Raw genomic sequence first — 23,426 nt, forward strand, 5'->3', positions numbered from 1 at the left:
GGATCTATATGTAGAGTAAAGCATAGTCTTGAACCGCAACAAACTCCTAGATGCCTAAAAGTAAGGTTGTAATTAAAAGCTATCGGTTAATTTATTAGTGAAAGTCATAATATTACATTTTCCGACATTTAGCTTTAAACCATTATCAAGATACCAATTGCTAATCAAATTATTAAGATTTTTTTGAACCCACATGCAATCAAAATGTTCTTAGTCCATGTGTATAATTTAATATCATCTGCGTAAAGTAAAAAATCGCAGTCGAGCTTGTAGCCAATATCATTACTAAAATTATTAAGCAATAACGACTAGATCTTGCACCATATAATTCCATATATTGAATACGCCCACATGTAAGATTGAAAAAGAGCCATAATAGAATTTGAAATTCAAGGTAGATAATATTAACTTGGCCACCGATACATCTATGGCTTCGGCCATTTCTTGAGTTATTATCATAAGATTTGTTAGTTGTCGTAGATCTTCTCAGAAAGTGATTATACTGTTGTGAAATAATCATATTTTTGGTTAGAAGAAAGTCTGTTGATGAATTAGAAGCTAAAAAACTTTACAGAAATTACAATAAAATAGATATAGTTCTATAATTAATTATATCAGATTTATCACTTTTTTTAGTGATACAGTTATACAGTTTATACAGTTTTTGCATTTTGAAGACTTATATATTTATTTGGAGTTAAACAAATCAATTAAAGGTTATATCAGCAATCGTTAATAATAAATTCAGGAATAAGATCTGGAGCAGTTATAAATTTTGGTATCAGTTTATTTAATGCTAAGAGTATCTCGCTTTCAAAAAAATATAGAATGTTTATATTAGGAGTATTATTTATAAATTCATTGCTATAGATATTAAGACTTTGTTTAAAAAAGATCTTTAAAAGTAGTCAGCAAAAGAATGTGAGATTTCAGTAGTATTACACATTTTGGTGTTTCAGAGTAAAACATATTTTTAGGGAAATTTTGAGTATTTTTTCTTCTCTTAACAAAATTCGTAATTTCTTGTACAATATACAAACATTACAAGTATTACAATATATTGTCATATATTATCTTAATGGCATCTCAAATCTATCACAATATACCCGCTCTCATCTGAAAAAATTGAGCTACCTCCGCTAAGAGGTTGAGGTTACAGTGCTTTTATGTAATATGTTCTCTTAGGAACGAAAGTAAGTGATTCTTCATTTTACCCCCTTAAATTGCTCAGTCTTTAGGAGTGCTGGCTTGACTGGTCGATATTTTACGTTTGCGGATGACACAGGCTATGTTGTACAGTGATAGTGATCTTGAGAGCTTGAAGCGTGTTGTTAACACAGATCTTGAAAAATATTCCAAATGGTTACTGTGCAATAAATTAAAAATTAATATTCTTAAAACTAATTATCTATTTTTTAAACAAAAAAACAAAGTTTCTAGAAATCCGGTAGTAAAAATAAACAATATTTTAATTGAAAAAGTGTCACTCATTAAATATTTAGGGCTAATCATATGATAACTTGAACTGGAAAGAGCACTTAATGCATGTAACTAATAAAATTATACCAATGCTAGGAGCTATGTACAGGGTTAGAGACTATTTAACTTTTAAAAGCAAGATGTATATTTACAATTCCTTTTTCTTGTCGCATTTTAGATACCTTCTCCCTTTGTGGGGCTCTTGTGGTCAGGTGGATTTTAATAAAATGCAGGTATTGCAAAATAAAATATTAAAGGGATTATTTAAAATTGATTGGCGTACAAGCCCTGTGGACCTACATAGGGGGTTGGGTGTCTTAATGCTGAGAGAGTTACTTATATTTGAACAGGGCAAATATATGTTTAAAGTAACTAATAACATCCAAAAGACTAATGTGAGAATGGTCTCTACTGAAAATATTTACGATCATTATAGCAGGGCTCAACGTGACATCTATTGGGACAATAATATCAGGACTAATGTAGGTTTACGTAATCCAGTTTATCAGGCTATAATAGTATATAATAGTCTTCCAATAGTCATTAAGAACATGGACTCGGTTGAAAAATTCACAGCGAAACTTTTAAGTCATATATTAGAATAGTTTTTTTTTTTTTTTTTTCGTTTTGCTTGGTTTCTATAAATATACTTAAAGAAAAATATCTAAAATTACACTTATTGTAGGTATTTAATTGGATTTAATTGGATTTATAAGGGTAGTGATGTAATTGACATCGTCAGGGATTTTGATTTGTTTTGTTTTCTTTTTTTTTGAAAGGTTTATAGTATATTTAATATATCTGTATATATGGTTAAGGTTGTTGTACACTCTGAACGTTACATATCCTTGGTACCAGTGCATTGGCACTGTTTTAAGGATTTTGGTTTTGTAAAGATATGATTGTAATATGTTTGAAAATAAAGAAATTTGTAAAAAAAAAAATTAGGTTTAACTTTAAAATGAGTCATATTACAATAACAAAAAATTCCATTAAATAACTTGGTTTTGACAAAAATTGTTAAATATATCGTTACCCAAAAGTTCCTACACTTTCCGGGATTAGAACAAAAATTACTTTTAAAGTCGTAAGCATTGCTGCATTTTCTTGGATGGACTACCCTGTATATAAGTATCCGAAAATGGTTTAGAGATACCTAAGATAAACACCTTTTCCTTGTTTAACGTCATATTATATTTGGTAGTTCCAACATAGTAATAACAACAAATTCGATGTATGTAATTAAATATTTTTTGTGAAAAAATAATTTACACTCCGTTGAGCAAACTTAGCATTCATGCGAACGGATTAGATCTCGTCCGGTCTTTATGTTTATACTACGCTTTATTACGTACGAATGTTCTTACCTTTAGGTTTTTTGACATTGACAATGTCAATTGTCACCTTGACCAGTGTCGCCAACTTATATTGCCACTTGTCATTTTCCTAAAATGGTGGCACTGTTTTGATCAAATATGGCGTAAATAGGCTTGGTTAATCAAAAACAATTTGAGTTTTTTCGGTGGTCCAAAACAGAACTCACCAGTTTCCTAATTATTCATAGATATCGACAGTGTCCCTTTTGTGTTAACTATTACCGGATAGTGGTAGCTAATTTCAAACGGACAATAACAAATGTTTAAATGGACGCATCGTCCATTATCGCCCAGGTGTCGAGAGAGGATGAACAACTGAACAGTTATCCTCCTGAAAAAGGTAAATAAATAAGGGGTTTAATTAGGTAATTACTCAATTTCCGCACCCGTTTTCGCTAATTTGAGGAAATTACCGCTTAAATAGAACAACCTGCGTATAAGGCTTGAATGGGACATATTTCTCAGTGAGAAACAATCTGATAATTTGGCATGTAGGCGTGGATCTGGTGCCTGTTTTGGTGTGTGCAGAAAGGAGGAACAGCCTTGAAATTCCAAGAATTTAAAATTTTGGCTGCTATTGCTTATTTAAAGGAGACCATAGAGCTTCAGTCTGAAACCCATTTAAATCAATTCTATTTTTGCATTTAGAATTTAGATGACCTTAGTTGTTTACATTTTATAGGTAATTGATTACCTAGATGTTATTTGTACTTTCACTTAAATAGATGGAATGTGTAAATCCCATTTAGGGCTTCTTATTGGTGATGTAATATAGGAATTTCTTAAAAAGCTTTACAAGATAATATAATTTTTACATCCATTGAATTGTGACTCATTGTAAAAATATATGGTTTTTATAGCTCTTTTATCCCAAATCTCAAGTAAACTTATTTTACATTCCATGGAGCAGTGGTATAGAAGCAATAAATGCTTTTGTTTATGGTATGGATATATGAGTAATCTTTTGTTAACATTGTTTGTTTTCCTTTTTTTGGCAATTTTTTACTCTAATTTGTTCATAGAAGCCGGTGCTAATCAATTTTTTTTTTTATTATAATATGAGACCCAAGGTTAACTAAGATTTCAAACCTGCTCTTGAGGTCAAATCAATCCAAGGTGTTTGAGCAATTAAGACAATTTTCTAGAATTTTTTTTATAAGGACAGTTTATAGTACATTTCAAAAAAATATATATATTTTGTAGTAAAAAATAAAAAAAACCTACAAACTGACATTATTGCAAAAACCTTCCAAAAAGTCAGCTGCACGATGCAAAAACACAGTAACTGACATTTTTAATAAAATTGAGATTTTATTGTAAAAGTAGGTACTTATTGTGTCAGGTCCTGCATTTATTTATTTAAAGAATTAAAATTAATAAAAATCATAACCTTGTCCAAACATAGCAACTACCTCAGAATAAGCAAAAACCCTTCAAAAATAGCAAATCCAAGCACCTATAGAGAAACACAATAACTGTAGTGCAGATACTGTGTTTTAGTGTGGGATTGTAGAAATGTCTATGATTGTTAGGAACTTTTAAATATAATTGGATCTAGAAAAAAACTACAAGTGTTGGGACAACAACAATTTCACTGATAACAAAACAAAAAAAAATATTATGAGAAAGACATGATCCAATAGAAGGATTCATCTTTAATAGTTTAGGGGGTTTGTTTTCAAAAAGGATCAAATCTCCCTAAATATAAGACTTTACCGAAAACTACACAAAATTACATTTAAAAAAATATAGTTCTTCACATTTTTTAAGTAGTTCTGAGAGTGCAAGGTATCTCCACTAAAAAAAATAGTCTTAAAAAACTTATTTCTTCAATGCCTATTAACAGGGCATATGTAGCCTGTCCAAGCATCAGTCCGGTAAGAACCAATGGTTACTGTCAAAAATGTGAAATGACATCACTGTTAAAGCTATCGCTAAGATGAGATGTTTTAATATTGCCGTTGATCGGTTATTTGTTTTCATGTATATTCTGTGGCGCTGTATGGTGTACATGGACATTCTTCAAACTTCATTATTCTTCTTCAATTCAATATATTATGGTAATTAACCAACTTACAAAATAAATATAAGTATAAAAAATATTTAATAAAATAAGATTTTATATTACAATAAAGCACTTGAAGTATTAGTACTATCATTAAATATCTAGCATAAAAAACAGATAACAGGTAACATCAACATAATCAAATAAAATATAAGGACAACAATGGTTAAAAACAGAGTAACTACAATAGAAAAGAAGACACACTTTAAGCAAAGTCAAGATATAAAATTATATTGTCCCGCAGCAATTATGCTATCTTGCAGCTTCGAGACTATGTGCATGCATATACATTTAAAAGCTTTCATTATGCCTCAATGCATTCCACTTTATCCCATGCCTTATTAGCTTGGGGTAATTCCTCCAGTATTGGGAGAGTGCTAATAAATCAAAAGCACATTGTATGTTGGATGTTTAGACTCAGAGAAACTTGCCATGGTACTTTAAAAAAAAAAAAAATCCTAACTATAATTAACATTTATAGTGGTGGTCAAAAGTATGGAAACTTTTTTAATTTTTATTTTTTTTAAAAAAACCAGGAACTATAATAAAGTTACTCATATTGTTATAAAGTATATATAATATATTACCTAACTTAACATATTAATTTGAAATTAAATGTATTATAAAAAGAAAATGAAATAAAATTAATATTTTCTTGGCCAAAAGTTTGGAAACTGAAGAAAGTTATTTATATAAATTACATATAAATCAAAATTTGCTAATATTTTGTGGCATATCCCTCCGAATTTATTACTTCTCTACATCTTCGTGGCATAGAATCGACAAGTCTTGCACAGTCTTCACTGGAAATGGCAGCCCACTCAGTTTGCAGTATTTCCCACAGTTGAGCCTTGTTTGAAATCGAATGGTTTCGAATCTTCCTGTCCAAATGATCCCATAAATTCTCTATGGGATTCAAATCTGAGGACTGTGAAGGCCAATCCATTAAAGCAATGCTCTGTTCATTTAACCAGTTTTTCACAAATTGGGACTTGTGTTTAGGGTCGTTGTCTTGCTGAAACGACCATCTCAATGGCATTTCCTCCTCAGCATAAGGCAACATGTTGTTCTGCAATATGTCTTTGTATAGAAAACAGTCCATTATTCCATTAATTTTAACCAGGGGGCCAACACCTGATTGGTAGAAACAACCCCACACCATTACGCTTCCACCACCATGTTTTACCGTAGGCATTTGGTATTTGTGGCTGTACCTTGTACCTTTTGGTCGCCGGACATAACGTCTCCCGTCACTCCCAAATAATTGAAACTTACTTTCGTCACTAAAAATACAGTATTCCAATTTTGGTGAGACCAGCTAAGATGATCTCATGCAAATTTCAAGAGATCCTTTCTATTTTTCTTTGATATTAGTGGTTTCTTTACAGCAACTCTTCCACACTTCATTTAGCCTTCTTCTCACCGTGCAAGCAGACACAGAAATCCACATTTCACTCATTTTTCCAGAAATATCTATAGAAGTTTTCTTTGGGTCATTCATCGATATTCTTTTCATTACCTTCATAGCCCTTTTGGACAACTTTCTTGGTCTTTCTTGCTTGAGGGCTACTGAAACATTTCCTCTCTCTTCAAATTTTTTAATTATTTTTGAAACAGTGCCATTTAAAATGTTTTAAATTTTTACTTATTTCAATTTGTTTATATCCCTTCTGGTATATTCTAACTATTTTACTTTTTAAATCACTAGATAAGTATTTACACTTAGGCATGACGCCTGTCTTCACTCAAACAAAATCGTACCGGTAAACAGCTTGTAGTAAACATTTATTATAATTTTATTAAAGGTTTCCATACATTTGGCCACAGAGAAATAACTCCTCTTTCATCAAAACTAATAAACAACATTCTTTTGCTTTACCTCCATTGGAAGTTCTTTATTTACTGATAAGCTGTTTATTTATATTTTTGAGAGTTTTCACATTGTGATATTTTCTGCATTTTTTGAAAAAGTTTCAAGTTTCCATACTTTTGTCCACCACTGTATATCTTGGAGTGTGCATGTCAAGTACATAAAAATCTTTCCAACCGCATGAGATCTGGAGATCATGCAGATAAATTATACATCCCTTTTACCCGGTTGTCGAAGGTACAGGATGGTCTGGAAATTACATCTCTCAAAATTTTTAATCATCTCCCATGTAGAATAAAGAGAGCTAAGACTTTTCCAACTTTTAAGAAAGCTCTTAGGACCATGTTAGCTGACTGTCCTTTTTACTTGTTAACAGAGTTCTTTAACTGTAGATTTATTAAGTAAATTTAGTTAAATTTGTTTCCTTTCATATCTTGTAATTTTATACTATTTTTATTAGCATTGTAGTTTTTTATTGACAATTCCTATACATTTTTATGATGTTGATGGACATAAATGATTTGATTTGATTTGATTGCACTTAAACAGATTTTAAAATTCATTGAAGTGAACTCAGAGAACAATGAAACAAATCTATACTGACACTATTTGAGTTAATCATCATCCATTGCACAGTTTTCACCATACAGTGTGCAATGTTGTTTAAGGTAGAATAATAATTTAAATTAAGCTGACACAACACCCAACTCAGGAGACTGTATTACATTGTTAAGAATATTGTATGTTGTGACAATATCACAGTTTTTACATTGAGTCTCCAACTTTTGAATGCTCAGCAATCTATACATTTCATTGTAACTAATATTAATACAAGAAATATTAAGCTTGTAAGCAATGTATCTTATGAATTTACATTGAACTTTTTCTAGACACATTTTATATATAACGTAATAAGGTGACCATACACATGAATTTGACTCAAGTTGACTGTGAACCAATGATAAATACAGAAGTTTGATGGAATCAATACTGCTGAAATCATGAGTGTGCCCCTTAATAAAAGCCAACATTTTGTAAGCCTTATTACACAGATTTTCAATATTTTTTCAAAAAGTTAGTCTGCCATCAAAAAGAATGGATTCTGGATGGAGTTTGAACAAAACCCACTTGTGGTTTTAGTCTTAACAAATATTGGGCATAATACATTTTTGTATATTTTGGCAAATAAATATAATATTTTGTTTGTTTATACAATCTGTTTTCGAATTTTTTTATTTGTCAGCTGTCAACTGCTATAACTTTCCTCCTAAGCAGAGTTACTGGCGGTTAAACCGATGACGTCATTTGACGTCTCTTGGTACATACCAAATATCTCTTGTATGAAGCGATATTTACCTTTTGGTTGTAACCACCCCTCGCTTGGACAGGCTAATGGTTGGAACCTTTGGTCTGACACTGCAATCACAAGACAGTTTTACCACAAACCAAAACTCTTTATTTTACTATTGACACATTTTTTACTCAATACTGAATAATTTATTCATGTTATCACATATACAGTTTACATACATCAAAAAAGATAAAATAATATTAATTGAAAAGAAACTACTTAAAAGGGTTCATTAAAACAATTACAAACAATATTTTTCATGTAAGATACATACTAAAACAAAAGGTCTAAAAACAAAAGAAACAAAAAGATTAAGAATAATAGCACTTACAACATGTTAAAATCTGAAATAAGATACACGTCAAAAGAATAGAATACATTGTTTATTAGATAATGCCTCACCCTTTGCTTAAAATATTTATTTGGTAAAACTCTAGTCATATTTGATAATACATTAAAAAACTTAATAGCAGTACCCTGGACCATCCTGACACCTCCCCAGATGCCAGGGTACCTTGCATCTGGGGAGTGCCTGCCATAGGCAGGTACCAAATTGTTCCTTGCATAAGTGTTAAAATCCCTGTGAGCTTGAAACTGACTCTCACATTGTTTAACATACAGCAGACACTCTAGCACATACAAACAAGCCACAGTCAAGAGACCATTTTTGGAAATTTCTAGCTGACAACTAGTGATTTACTAGATAGCGAACAGGTCTCACTTCTTATATTTAGTTAAATAGTATCCAATTTATTTGCTCCTTACATAAATCAGTTTTTTTAATTTTTTTCTTTAGTCATTATATTCTTTCAATAGATTGTTATAATTAAAGAAATTACTATTCTGTTGTCTCTTATTTTGCTTCTTTATGAAGTTTTGTTACATTTAAGGTTATAGTTTGAAGTGCCTGTTTTGATTTTTTCAAGCCAAAGATGTGCTTGGATAAAAAAAGTTCTTATATATGTGTTGTTTTTATAAGTAGTCTCTTGTGTTTTTGAGAACAATTAAATTAAATTTAGTAAAGCATTAACAATGCATTAACGTAAAATACTGTGTTTTTCTTTAAGTTTCTTATTAAACTGAATACAAAAGTGACATACAAAACCTTATTTTGGGCTGCCAATTTCACTTGTTATTAGTTTTGGTAATTTATATGCCAGTTAAAATATGTCCAACAATCTACTAAGAGTTTCCTTTAAGTTTTGTTAATTAAGAGCAAAAATTAAAGAATAGTGGTGAAAAGAGGGAAATGTTAAAAAATTATTTTTCTTGAATTTTACTAAAATGTGTTTCTGAGTGGGGTAGCCTATGTCAATTTTCAATAAGGATATTTGGCAGTGTTGCCACACTTACAAAATTCCATAAAGTAATGTTTTAACAAATGATGTGGGATTGGGTCACAAGATACTAAAGCAAGTGGTCATATAAAAAAATCGATAGTGAAATAAAACTTAAAACAAAATAGATCTTCTAACCTAAAACCTTTATGTTCTAAAATAATATTTAAGAAATTAAGGATAATAAAATAGCTTCACAAACTGGAAATGTTGTACTTATTAGTATGATTCTCTTGAATAGGTTATGCCAACAATTTGTTAGCTAATTATAAACATCAAGTTCCAAAATTAAATAAGACAGTTTGGTAAACAACTTTAAAATAAAAATATTTTAGATTGATATAAACCATTAGCCTGTGACAACACCATAGTATATTTTTAATATTTGTGTCCAAAATAAATATGAGCATAGATTAGCTGTAAATTGCTCAATCACCCAATTCAAATATTTTAATTAAATAGAAAAATATGCTATTTGCTTGCATTGCTTATTGATGTATTTAAATTATGGTATTTTTGTTAGAGGTATTTGGGACTAATGAAGATTCCTCCAATTTCACTGTGCAGACAAACCCAGCAAAGGACACAGTTTCAATCTTCAATAAAACCCAAAATCTAGTGGTAACACTTCTGTACATTGCTTAACTTAACAGTTCTTTAGTTTTAAGCAGAAACGATACACTAATAATAAATTATTAATATATATGCAAAATTGAATAATAATAAACATAAAATTCTAACTAACAATTTAATAATCCCAAATAGAAGGGAAAAAGGAAGATTCAACTCAAGGCGCAGGATGTTTTGGACCAAACTGATAATTTACTACTACTGGACAATATCTCAACTACCTATTTAAAAATTGTCTTGGAATATGCAATTATGTTGTTTTTTTAGGCTCTCAGTTTGCCATTATTTGATTGAGTTGTAAGTTTATATAGTTTTTAAATAAAATGATACATATAATGAAGTAAGAGTTAGGTGAGCCTGTTTCTTTAAATGATAAGAAGTACTTTTTTGTAAATCTTAGAGCCAAAAAAAATATCCAATTCAAGATTGTATATAATGGCAGTAGTTAAAAATTAAGCTGCTGAAAAGTATAAGAATTTGCATATGGAAAGTAGGCTATAATTCTTATTGCATATTTTGGCAAAGCATAAATTATCCTACAATGAAACTTGGTACCCCAGCTTATTATGCTGTATTACAATGAAAATTAGGGTAATAATGGGTCAAAAGACTATACTTGCTTCAGAGATTTGCAAGAAAATATCAAGTAAAATGTATGGTGTAATAAAAATTAATTAATAAAAAGAAACTAAAAATTGTAGTGTGCCAAAAATGTTTTTTTATGGATTGCTTATGCACACTGCCTAAATAAAACTAAAAACACTTAAACCCATTTGGTGTACATCACCATGTAGATACTACAGATGGATTTTATAAGTGCTTAAACTCACATCAATGATCTCAAGTACTATTTACTCCAAAGCTGGACTTTCACTAGCTGGTGTAATTCTATGTTTTAGTATATCAATTTGTAAATTGAACCTCTGTAATTTCAGTATGTATATTCCAGAAGTGATAGCTATAAAATTTAGGATTGTGTTTATTTTAATATTTGTAGGTATAATTATAGGTTTTGCTAATTTGGTCTAATTGGTGAGGTGAATGTAGACTAAATGTTTCCATTGTTTTAATGTTTTCATTTAAATGCAGCTTATTCATTGAGTGTATCTCCTTTTAGTATTTAGAAAAAAAGGGGGATAGCCACTCAAACCTTCCAATCAAATCTGCAATTATAATAAATTCAGGCTAGTATGACAAAAATCATTCATATTTTAAAACAAAATAAGCAAGTTAAATCACTTGTAAGCTCAACAATTTTAGGCCAATTCAAGTGACTTGCGGTGAAGTTAATTCATATTTTGTATGATTTCAGTTCATTTAAAAAAGCAAACTCCAGATAAAATTATTAAATAATATAATCCTATATAAGGCATGCATTGTTTTTAAAATAATATTATATTAAGCACATTATGAAAATGTAGTAATCCACAATTACATAACAAATACATTATTTAAGGAATATATAGGCGTAAAAATGTGTTTAGTTATCTGCCACTTGACTTAAAATACCAGAGCTATACTAAACACTTATACTTTATGTAACCTTAAACAGAGTAATTCAGAATACCAATATTTTATAAAACCAGATTAATTCAATTTAAAATCTCTATTCCAAACAACATTTTTTGAGTGTAGTGTAAACATACTCCAAATGTTATGAATCCATAGAATAAGTAAATTATTTTGACAGAAGGTTTAGATATTAATGACAAATTAATGAGTTCTTATGCAAATCATCTAAATATATTGACATTGCCTTGTTACATCTTTAATTACTGTCAAGATATTTTATTCTAGGGTTTAAAATACCTAGAGTATCTTACTAGGTATAAACCTTATAACTTTTCAATTTAAAAAAAAAATCTTAAATTTGGCTCATTTGTATATCATGAGCTAAATCTGCATTTAATTGCTGCTTACCGCTTATTGTACTACTAGAAATGATGATAAGTTTCTAATTTTAATGAGGCAGATTCATTCATTTTTTAAATTTCAATATAGATTCATTTGCTTTTTAGTTTTTCAACGCAGTTTTAACGTCTTTTTAACATTCCTTATCTGATTTTACTATATTTCTGGAATAATACATAATTTTAAAGTTATGAAAGTTATAATTTAAAAATGTGCATGATTTAATTACAGAATATGTAAAAATATTCAGAAATGGCAGGAAACAATTAAATTTATCGTGCAATCCAGTTTTGTCTTAAATAAGCTGCTTGCAACACACAGAATAAAAAATTATAGTTGTGATTGTAATAAAATATTTCTTATTTGTTGAACACAATCACTGATCTATACTGAAGTATAACTTGTACGCCGAAACGTAGAGGAGTCCCATCATGTTTAAATCATATGTTAGTGCAAGGTTTAAGAGGATCTGCGCTTAAATGAACAGGCCCGCAAGTAAACAAAAAGTTCTACTTTTTTTATCTGCCAAATTTCAAACAATTAATTGGATGAGGACAGATTTTTTTCTTCGGGTCATCTGAAAAGTTTTGTCTATAAAACACTGGTTTGTATTGAGAAAGATCTGTGATGGACGCACGAAATAATAGAGGAAAAGAAAATATGTTTACTAAAATATTTAGTAAACAATTTTTTTTTCAGGTAACCTCCCCATAAGTGAAAATGCTCCCCAAGCTAGTGATTTCCAAGCCCCATCACAGACCCAAAAGAAAAGCACCAGGGGCTTCCTACGTTCTCTGCTTTGCTGTCTGGGCAAACGGAAAGACAAGGATGGCCACCAGGAACAATGCGTTGACGGGTCTCAATACACCCCGAGTGATAGGGTATCCTTCCTGTTACCTCCTGCCAAACATCAGGACACTCAGAAGAAATGCATGGTGATCGATTTGGACGAGACTCTAGTTCATAGCAGCTTTAAGGTATGAGTTTATTTCTTTTAAGGCATAAATTCATAAGCTTTTTCTTTTCAGCCAATCAATAATGCAGATTTCATAGTACCAGTCGAGATCGATGGTACCGTGCATCAAGTATATGTTCTGAAAAGGCCACATGTAGACGAGTTCCTTAAACGGATGGGTGAATTGTACGAATGTATACTATTTACCGCTTCATTGGCGAAATATGCTGATCCAGTGGCGGATCTTTTGGACCAATGGGGCGTCTTTAGGGCGCGACTTTTCCGAGAAAGTTGCGTATATTACAGGGGAAACTATGTTAAAGATTTAAATAAACTCGGCAGGGAGTTGCAGCAGATTGTTATTGTTGATAATTCGCCGGCCTCATATATATTCCATCCAGATAATGCTGTAAGTACCTATTTTAAATTATATATGCAGGGTGTTGATAACGTATGTACACAAACTTTAAATTTTTCGAATCTTTGGTCAATTTGAAGACGAAATGTTCTTATGAACACGGGTCCGCAACGTCTTTGTTTTCAAGCTAGGGCACTATCAGCACTAAAAGAAATATTTTTTATTGATATTCTATATTTTCAATTTTTGTCGCTTCTGCTAAAAAATACAGGATATGACTATTTTCATCCACTTTCATTAACGAACTGTTCAATAAATACGTTTCATGATTCTGGACGTATTTAGAACATGCTTGCATTTCTTTAGTGCTTATGCTCAAAAACAAAGCCGTTAGGGACACATTTTGCCTTCAAATTGACCAAGGATTCAATGGTTCAGTTTTTCTACATATTTTATTAATACCCTGTGTAATATTTTAAGGCTTTTTCTACACTAATGCCAATACATACTTTTTTCGAAAAAGGAATGTTGCGAATAATTATTTGCATTTGTATGAACTGCGTTTATTGTATCTTGGCCTTTCTGCATTCAGTGTAATAAATGAACAAAAATTTTATGTATTGATCGATGAATTACTAAAAGTAATTCGGTCATCCTCCACTAAATTTATTTAAAAAACTATTAATCCAACATGTTTTGGACATATAACATGTCCATCATCAGGGATACTCAAAAAGAATGAAGGGAACTTATAAGATATAGATCAAAACTCATTTTTAAGTTGTTAACTTTCAAAAGGTATTAAAATTATTTACACAAATTAAGGGGTTCTGTAAATTCCTCTTATAAGTTCTAGTACCTCAGACAAGGTTAAAATACATTTAAATACATGAGAAAGAGACAAAACTTGGATTTACAAAAACTTAAAACTACATAATTAACACTAGGTCAATAATAATACAACTATTGTTTTGTAAACGAGACCAGAGAACAAAAGAGCAATATAAATTTTCAAACGACAACGTACGCCTTACTTAAAGTATGGTACCTGTAATTTGCAAAATTAGATTTTAATATATTGGCTATAGGTGGCTGTGCTATTTTGCAAATTACCTGTACCATATTTTAAGTAAGGCGCAACCTTTGATTACTTAATATTTTTAACATTTCCTAGGTTATTTCGCCAAATATGGTCAAATAAAGGCCTATAAATTACAATTCTAGGTACTAAAGATACTGGGCTTGATATAAAATTGTATTACTTGTAATTAATTAAGATTGCTTAATTTTTATATTTGTTGGATATAGGTCAAAAAAACTTTTTCAGACGGTCAATTGTATATTTTGTCGACGTTTCGATCTCTATGAGATCATCCTCAGGACTTGGTACTGGATATACGCCCAAGGGTTTGATTCCATGTCAAAAGCCTTCTATTTGTTATTTGTGTATAAACTTGCATGTTGTTCATTTTTTTAATGTGTTAGACTATTTGAATAAATTTTTAATTACTATCAGAATTGTGAGTTCTTACTTAGTAAGTGGAAGAAATTCTCCATTAGGATAAACGTTAAATCTATACCATATCTGCAATCGATAATTCTTAGCAATTAAGTATTAGGTCAGAAAATAAACCCAGTTGCCTAAAATTAGACTATTAAACTAAATACGTATTTTAATAACCCACATTTTGCTTTACAACGGAAATTTGGTATCTAATTATTTTTTTTGTATACAGAAAGGTCATTGAGCGAAATTATATGATTACAAATTTCACGGAATTTGGGACTATTGTTTGTATTTTACTATTAAGTTTATTTCTTTAAATATCATTTATGATCACGAAAAAAAATTAGTTTCAAAATCTCCAAATTTATGGAGAACACACTCACAAAAATTTTTATTCAATTTAAACAACTTTAAGCCTCCCCGCCAGGTAAATTTGTACGGAACGGCCCCTCCCTTCAAAAATTTCGTGATGAGGCTGATACTAAACTCTTTGATATTTCAAAGTGCAAATGTACCGATTTTAACTTGTGTATTTGTGAGAAGTCATACAAAGTTCCAAAAATGGAACAAGCTCTCCTAAACGACCAGAGAACTACACGATTAATGTCTATAGGGCAAGTAGATGCCAAAACAAGTAAAATTTTGCAGCAAAAACAAAAAAAAAAAAGCAGGGACCTCTCGCGTAATATTCCGGAGGACAAGGAAGGACAAGGAAGTCAACAAAACATTCCGCGTAGCGAACCAGACTGTGATCCAGACTTCGAACCAGAACCGTCAACATCTACGGGCATAACCCTCGACTTTCCTACATTAGCAGAAGCAATAAACCGAGCTGGATTATCAAGTAGAAAAGGAGCAATGATCGCCAGTGCAGTTCTGGAAGATGTGGGATTGATTTGTCAGGACAGGGTGATTCATCATCTAGGAAAATCATTGTCGAAGAACATATAGTGTTATTAAAGGAACCAGGTAGCGACTATATAGGACATGTAACACCTGAAAACGGTACTGCAAAGACCATAGCTTCAACGATTCTAAAATATTTAACCGAAAATTAAGTATTAGTTAGCGAGTTAGTTGCGGTTGGCTGCGATGGTACTGTCATTAACACTGGGCCTCACGGTGGTGTAATACATTTGTTGGAATTACATCTTAAACGACCTTTGCAATGGCTAATATGTCAAGTACATGCAAACGAGTTGCCATTGCGACATTTGGTTCAACATCTGGACGGAAATACCACAGGACCATTATCATTCTCGGGTTCTATCGGCAAACTTATTGAAACATGAGCGATTACCTGTCGTGTGCTACGAAACAAAGTTAATTTGCCTGAGGTAAATTTAAAAGAATTAAGTAGCGATCAAAAATATTTATACGAGATTTGCACTGTTATATCTACTGGAAACTGTCCATCTAATTTAGCGAATAAATCTCCTGGCAAGTTATCTCACGCAAGATGGATAACAACAGCAAATCGTATCTTGCGGGCTTACATTGCGGTAAGAAATCCTCCGCCTAAATTAAAAGTGTTGACAGAATATATTCTGCGAGTATATGTGAAGATTTGGTTTCGAGTAAAAACTGTACCATTGTGCACATTTGGAGCTCTTCACCTTTGGCAGCTAATTCAAGATATTTAAGTGAAGAACTTAAAGCTGTGGTTGAAAGAAAGAAAGAAAATGTGCTATATTACGTAAGAATAATCTTGTGTACAAGCATCCTACAAGCTAAAAAAAAACAAAACAAAAATACAATTTTAAAAATTGACAAAACAATGAATAAAAGTAAACACAAGAAGATAAAACTTTTTGAACATACTTGAATTAAAGATAACTAAATAAAACAATCAATTACTAAATAAAGGTAAACTTGTTGACAAAACTAGAGAAAAAAAACTTTCCAACATGTCCAAGGTTAAAACCTATCATTAAAAAAGTCATCCAGGTTATAATATGCCTTAGCCAATAAAAGCGTCTTTAATTCTCTTTTAAATTTCTTAACATCCGATATATGTCTAACACATCTCGGAACATGATTGTAAATTTTTTTACTTATGTAAATTAATGAGTTTTTGGTAAGGCAAGACGTAGGAATAGGTAGGGGAACATCATTTACACGACGAGTCAAATGGCGAAATAGCTTTTATGGCCATCCTGAAAATATTATACTAACGATGATCTTTGACTCACGTCGTCATATAAGAGAATTAGGGTATAGAAAAATATTAAGTTGCAGGTCGAATGAGAAAAAATTCCTGTAAATTTGAATAGCACGATAAGAAAATGTGAAATTCCCAAGTTCAATTTTGAAGCGGAATCATATATTAATTTAATAAATTGGCAAGAGTGCAAAGTAACAGAGCCACCAATGACGAAGCATCTGTCTGATGAAGAAATTAAAGAATTTATTAAAACTAGCAGCTATCCAGAGGGAGATTTATGGAAGTTACCCTGCTATACGCAGGCTGTTGAAAGATGTGTCAAATTAGTGACAAAGGCATCGTCGGCCGTATGTGGGTTTACTAACAGAGATGGTTGGATACGTACAACGATAGCATCTAGAAGCCAGATGCCAAAGTTTAATACCAAATCAGACTATGAAGTAGGAAATTAGAAATTGCTCATATGGTTGGGTGGGCAGGGATGGAACTCGATGGGAGCCACCTCCCCCCCTTTGGTGAGTTCTGAGTTATTTTGTATCTGTTTATATACAAAATAGGCGAAGAGCTCGTAAGTGGAAAAGTTGAAAAATGCTTGATTTTTTTTAAGTTTAAGAGCCAGCTAAATATGTCTACAATTTAATAATTTTTTTTTGCGCAATTAGAGGAGTATATTACATTATTTTATAGCACAGGTAAATTATTTTCTTTTCATATTTTTTTTTGTATTTTTGGGTGGGTAGCGGGGGGTCCAAACGCTGATGATTTTTTTTTTTAAATTTGCACGATATTATTTTACCCAATAGCAAGTTTTTAAACCACAGGTCTGTCAAAATTAAAGAAAAAGTATAAAAACGACCCACCCCCTAGTGTACACTTTGTCTCATTTTGGCTGTAATTGTAGGGTATCTCGGTTATTTTTAAAAATAGAACTTTGCAGGTTTCGCGAACCCGCGCAACTTATTTGTGAAACTTTGCAAGTGTGAATGCTGCAAACAGAATTAAGATAACAAAAATTTCACTTTTTAGGGTTCTGCTTTAAATCAATTTTTAAAAATGCTCTAAAGGGGAAAAAACCTAATGTTAACTCAAAATTGTTAACTATGAAAATAAAAAATAAATAATGCGAAGCATTATAGTAAAATATAATAATTTTTGAATTTTTTCATAAAAAAAGCAAGTTTGATGATGTCTATCTTTTTTTTAAAGCACGTGATTACATTCTACTCAAATCCAGAGTGTAGGTTTTATAAAAAAGTAGCATAGGATTGCGAAAATGGCAACGTTCTGTTTTTAAAAATCATCCTGCTTTTAAGATCAACATTTTTGTACTCTCTCGTCAATTACATACATCACACATTTATATACACACTCGGGCAATTCAGGTGTTTGATGCGGAGATCAATATATCAATTTCCAATAAATAACAAGTTTAAGCCACAAATTAAAAAGAAAACAATAGCGTTTCTCCTACTACTACCCATCTACTAACTACAGTTCCTCTTAAATTAAACATAAAGGATGGCAAGACTTGTTGGTGAAGCATTGTCTTTTTTTTTTAACTCTTAACTTTGACAATGATTTTCTGTTCCATGTTATTGCATGGGTATTTCGGCACTTAAGAAAGAAATTTTCCAGTAGTGTATATACGTACCGAGTTAAAATAGCTTACAAGCGTCAAACATACTGAGACTAACACATGTCAGAAAAACAAAACGGGCCAAACAATCGGTACCTACAGCATTAGTGATAAAAAGCGGAAAACTATTTAAAAAATTTAGTTACGCTATAATTTAAAAACAAATAAGAATCGGATAAGAACATGTGAGTTTTTTAAAATTATTTTCACGTATACGATACCCACTTAGAATTTGGTGCGTTCCTCTGATTCACCCTATATTTTTAATGATATTAACGATTATATTGTTATTAAAATAAATAAATAAATAAATATGTTTGTTGCATTTGTTGTTTATTTTTCATTCATAAGTATGCGAACTCGCATGACAGGGCCCAAAAATGTTCTGTCCCGGGCCCACTATGTAGGCCTCTGGGTATAATATAAACGTTAGTTAAGGAACACTTTATATGTATTTAATGGTGCATAACATTTAATTCATATTTTTCACTACATAATTCAAATTGAAATCTATTATTTTTAGGTGCCAGTAGCTTCATGGTTCGACGACATGAATGATAATGAACTGTTAGATTTAATTCCGTTCTTTGAAAAATTGAGCAAAATGGACAACGTGTATACGGTATTGTGCAACTCCAACAGACCGTACAACAATTCGCAGCAACAAATAATGAACGGCCCGAACAGCACCAACAATTTATCGGCTGCCGCTCAGCAAAACCAACCGATTTCATTACCCACTACGTAGCATTCACTAATTAGCAGGTATACAATTTTTAACCGGATATTCTCTCCTCTCTTTAAGCGTGCGTGAGAGCGAGAGAAAAACACAGTTGGGCTTGGAATGTGCTAGTTTTTATTTTCGGTGACTTATCCCCCCTTATCCACCCCTCGTGCGAGAAGAGTAGCCAGAGTTAGATTAAAGGAAAACAGTATATTTTTGCATCATAATAATAATAAGAGTAGAGGTTTAAGGGATACACAATAAACTACTACTTGAGAGTCAATAAATTTAAATACTTTGACGATGTTTGTAATAATATAGAAATTGCTCATTGGTATTTTCTTAAATGTGATGTTGTTGTATTAGGCTTGTTTTACTAAAGCCCCGTTCCTTAGGACATTTTTATGCGTCTCGTGCTAAGGAGAAAAATTGATATTTCTTATTTTATTTGCTACTTTGCGACTGTAGTCAAAACATTAGAAACGTCAGCTCTACTCTTAGGATTTCTTAGAATGATTAAATACTAAAATTAAACAAAGCACAAACAAGTAAATAATTAAATTCTAAGTCATTTGTGTACTCTATAAATAAACCAATTTACTTCTATGAACCGATTCTTAACCCTAAAAGTTGCTTACCAACTTCATTTTGCGTAAAATACGGTAATAATAGTTTTTCTTTAAACGGCGGCAAAGTAAGTCGTCATAGATCTACTTGCCGCTATTTTTGTTAAAACGCTGTGATACATTTATGTTAAATTCTGAACAAATATTTGATACTTTTTCTGTAAATTATTAATTATTAAAAAAAACTTTGACAATTTCTATTGACACAATTGTTTTTCATTCATTCGCAAAGTGGCATATAACACTATTTTATATAAGTAGTAAAGTAAGTAAAACTTTTGGTATTATAATGAGCCCTTAAGAGAACCAAACAATTTTTGTAACTAAATGGCTTTGCCAAATCTTAATTTCTACGTTAAAGGAGAGAGAAAAAAGATAAACCCGCTTGTAAAACAGGCCTTCCTCCGCATTTTTTGTAACTGACGTTAAAATTTGGGCATTTTTCACTTTTAAAATTTACAAGGCAACATACAATCTAATCTCTCGGAAACGAGGGATTATGTAGAGACAGTAGGGACAAAAGTTCCAATTAACAGTGGCCTTAACTAAATATCTATTTGTTTTTTGCAATTTATACTGTAGTAGAGAGTTGTTTATTGAGGGCTTTTTAGAGTGCGTACCTGTTAAAGCTTTTTTATACAGTTATTTTTCTGGACTATCAACAAATACTTAGTACACATATCAACAAATCATTCATTTTTGTCAATGAGTAGTAAAAAGTGCCATAAAATCACCTACACTTTAACAGGGACGTAATTCTATATTAAGAATAAAGAAACTTTGGTTTTACATCACGTTCATCAAGCTCTAAACCCGGATTAGGTTTCAGAAACCTATTAATTTAATTTTTTTTTTGTTTAGTACAAATCTGTAATTTTATCGCGAAAATTCGTACATTGTATTAGCGTAAAACAGCATTCTTTTTAAGCTTTATGTTTTATTTTTTATCGAGAAAATGTACAGTTTATTTTTTAGTAATATATTATTATTATTATTATTATTATTGTATTCTCTATTAATTATTAATAAAATTTAATATATTTCAATTTTTATTGGTTAAATGACGAGTGGATTGTGCGTGTGTGTGATTTTAGCCCAAAATTATTTTATATATTTAACAAGCAATAATTTGGCCCCCTAAGTTCGTTTTTATGCCACTTCAAAAAGTCTTTTCATGAACATAAAAAAACCCGGGGCCACAAATTGTACATTAATATACATCATACTTTAATATTAACAATATTTTTATATATTTTTGTTGTAGAGTAATATTATTATTGTTTATGTTGATTTTAAAATGTATTAAAAACCGGAAATGTACAATACCGAGTGTTTTCCTTGTCTTGTGAATAAACAATGCCTCGATTTGTAAATAAACGCATCGTATTTGTACCCGAAAAGAGAGTATTGTAAACTTTATTTTTAACCTTTTCTTTTGGAAATTGATGCATTTAATCTACTTTTAATTTAAAAAAAAAGAGATCCAAATCACAAAATAGTTTTACCATTAACCAAAACTGTTTTTTTAGAGAGCAATTACATGTCGACACCCGCAACGAAAACTATGGTAACTCAAAAAATCTCTATTTTTATTTAATATCACGATAATATGTCATAAAGTCAAGATTTCCAAGGAAAAGTATAGTAACTAAGTTTGAAATGTAGGCAACACACATAACATAAAACAAATATATCGTATTTATTTGTTATGACTGGTTTACCGAGAAAAAAATAGTATAGTTTTCGTTGGAAAATAATGCGGAAGGATCATACTATGCTGAGTTACAATATTATTATGATTAGGTGAGCAACATTGCAATACAAATTTGAGGTTAGTTTGCGAAATTGTGTTTAACCTGGTGGCATATCATTCTCTGAAAAAATGAATAAAAGGACTCAAAAAATATTCGAACTTTTGAATGTGATGCGAAACATGTTCTAGCTTTGAAATGGCTGATGAAAGAGAAAAAGCTAATAATTTAGAAAAATACAACAAGCATATTTATGATAAAAACCTTGCCAGATCTCTAAAAGACCGTAATAAAGAACTCACAGCTGATGATCAAGAACTTTGTGTGGCATGCTTTGATCTACAGAAGGTTCTTCAAACGCCTCAGTCAGATGTTGGTGAATTTTACTATAAAAGTAAAATTGCAGTTTACAACTTTACTGTTTATGATCTAGGAACACACGAGGGGTTTTGTTGTGTCTGGACTGAGTTAATTGCTAAACGCAGATCCAGTGAGATAAGCAGTTGTTTCCTAAATTCCTAAAAGTTCAAGCGGAAAGAAAAGTAAAGAAAATTGTCTTATATTCGGATAACTGCGGAGGACAAAACCGCAATCGGTTTATATTCGCCATGTTTTGTTACGCTTCGAAAAAATTTGGATTTGAAATAGTTCATCGGTTTTTGGAAAAGGGTCATACCCAAAATGAAGGAGATAGCATGCATGCAGTAATTGAAAATGCCAGAAAACGCTTAAGTGCTATCTACACCCCTGATCAATGGATTAGTTTAATCCGCATGGCGAAAATAACCGGAAAATCTTACATTGTGACCGAAATTAATCAAGACGACTTCTTTTCATTTTCGAATATAGTAAAATGCCAAAGTTGGAAAAAATCTAGTACGGGAAGAAAAGTATACATTAGTCTAATAAAAGAAACAAAATATTTGCCGCAAAAAATTGAGGAAGTCTTGCTTAGATATGAATATGATGGAAATTATGAATTGTTTTTTTTTCAACCAAAAACTACTCGTAGATCTTCAGCTAGCAAATTAGGCACCCAGGATCTACCAAGGTTGTATACACAAATTTTAGGCATTGATGCAAAAAAATTACAAGGTCTTAAGGAACTCTGCCAAAAGGGAGTTATACGTTTTTTATGTCCATAAAAACTTAACTATTCCAGGGAATGCGAGTAGTTCTGAAAGTGATGAAACCGACGATGAATAATAAATTAGTACGATCTTTTATGTATAACATAAGCCTATGTTAATAAACAGTATTTACTATTTATTTTTTCTTTTATTTAAAATAGATTTTATTATTAACATTTACTAGTTGTCAGTAAAAAGTGTATAGTATCTCCTTTTTATTTGTTTTTTGTCAAACGAAAACTGTAGTAACTTAACAAAACTTATTGAAAAAATCAAGAAAATAACCTAAAATAAAGAAAAATACAATGTTTTAATATTTAGTTAGTAGGAACAATCAATATATTGATGTTTTCTTAAATTTTAGTTGAAAATACTAACTTATACATCATTATTTTAAATCCCGTTTTCTCAAAATCTGCAAAAGGGAGTTACTATAGTTTTCACTGTAGGTGTCGATGTATTGAACGAGAATATAATATATTAAAACATTAGCGAATTGAAAGAGCTAATGATGTTCGATAAAATTATTACAATTAATTATTATTATACGTTTTTA

General features: G+C 30.9%; 1 protein-coding gene across 1 annotated transcript; it reads left to right on the forward strand.

Annotated features, from left to right (window-relative positions):
• Positions 1 to 2,913: 2,913 nt before the first annotated feature.
• LOC126743501 (carboxy-terminal domain RNA polymerase II polypeptide A small phosphatase 1) lies at positions 2,914 to 21,314 on the forward strand. The gene is made up of 4 exons (XM_050450630.1): positions 2,914 to 3,195; positions 12,719 to 12,996; positions 13,048 to 13,383; positions 19,163 to 21,314. Exons 1-4 carry the CDS (start codon positions 3,123 to 3,125, stop codon positions 19,385 to 19,387), a joined length of 912 nt encoding a protein of 303 aa, XP_050306587.1. The 5' UTR covers positions 2,914 to 3,122; the 3' UTR covers positions 19,388 to 21,314.
• The last annotated feature ends 2,112 nt before the right edge of the window (positions 21,315 to 23,426 follow it).

This window comes from Anthonomus grandis, chromosome 13 (assembly GCF_022605725.1).
Source record: "Anthonomus grandis grandis chromosome 13, icAntGran1.3, whole genome shotgun sequence".
In the NCBI taxonomy this organism is placed as follows: domain Eukaryota; kingdom Metazoa; phylum Arthropoda; class Insecta; order Coleoptera; family Curculionidae; genus Anthonomus; species Anthonomus grandis.

What these genes read in the sequence shown, in the direction of transcription:
- LOC126743501 (XM_050450630.1), top strand. Translation starts at nt 3,123, where the DNA reads ATGGACGCATCGTCCATTATCGCCCAGGTGTCGAGAGAGGATGAACAA. An exon ending in CAGTTATCCTCCTGAAAAAG is followed by an intron (nt 3,196 to 12,718) that starts GTAAATAAATAA and finishes TTTTTTTTTCAG; the next exon opens with GTAACCTCCCCATAAGTGAA. An exon ending in TATTCCATCCAGATAATGCT is followed by an intron (nt 13,384 to 19,162) that starts GTAAGTACCTAT and finishes TATTATTTTTAG; the next exon opens with GTGCCAGTAGCTTCATGGTT.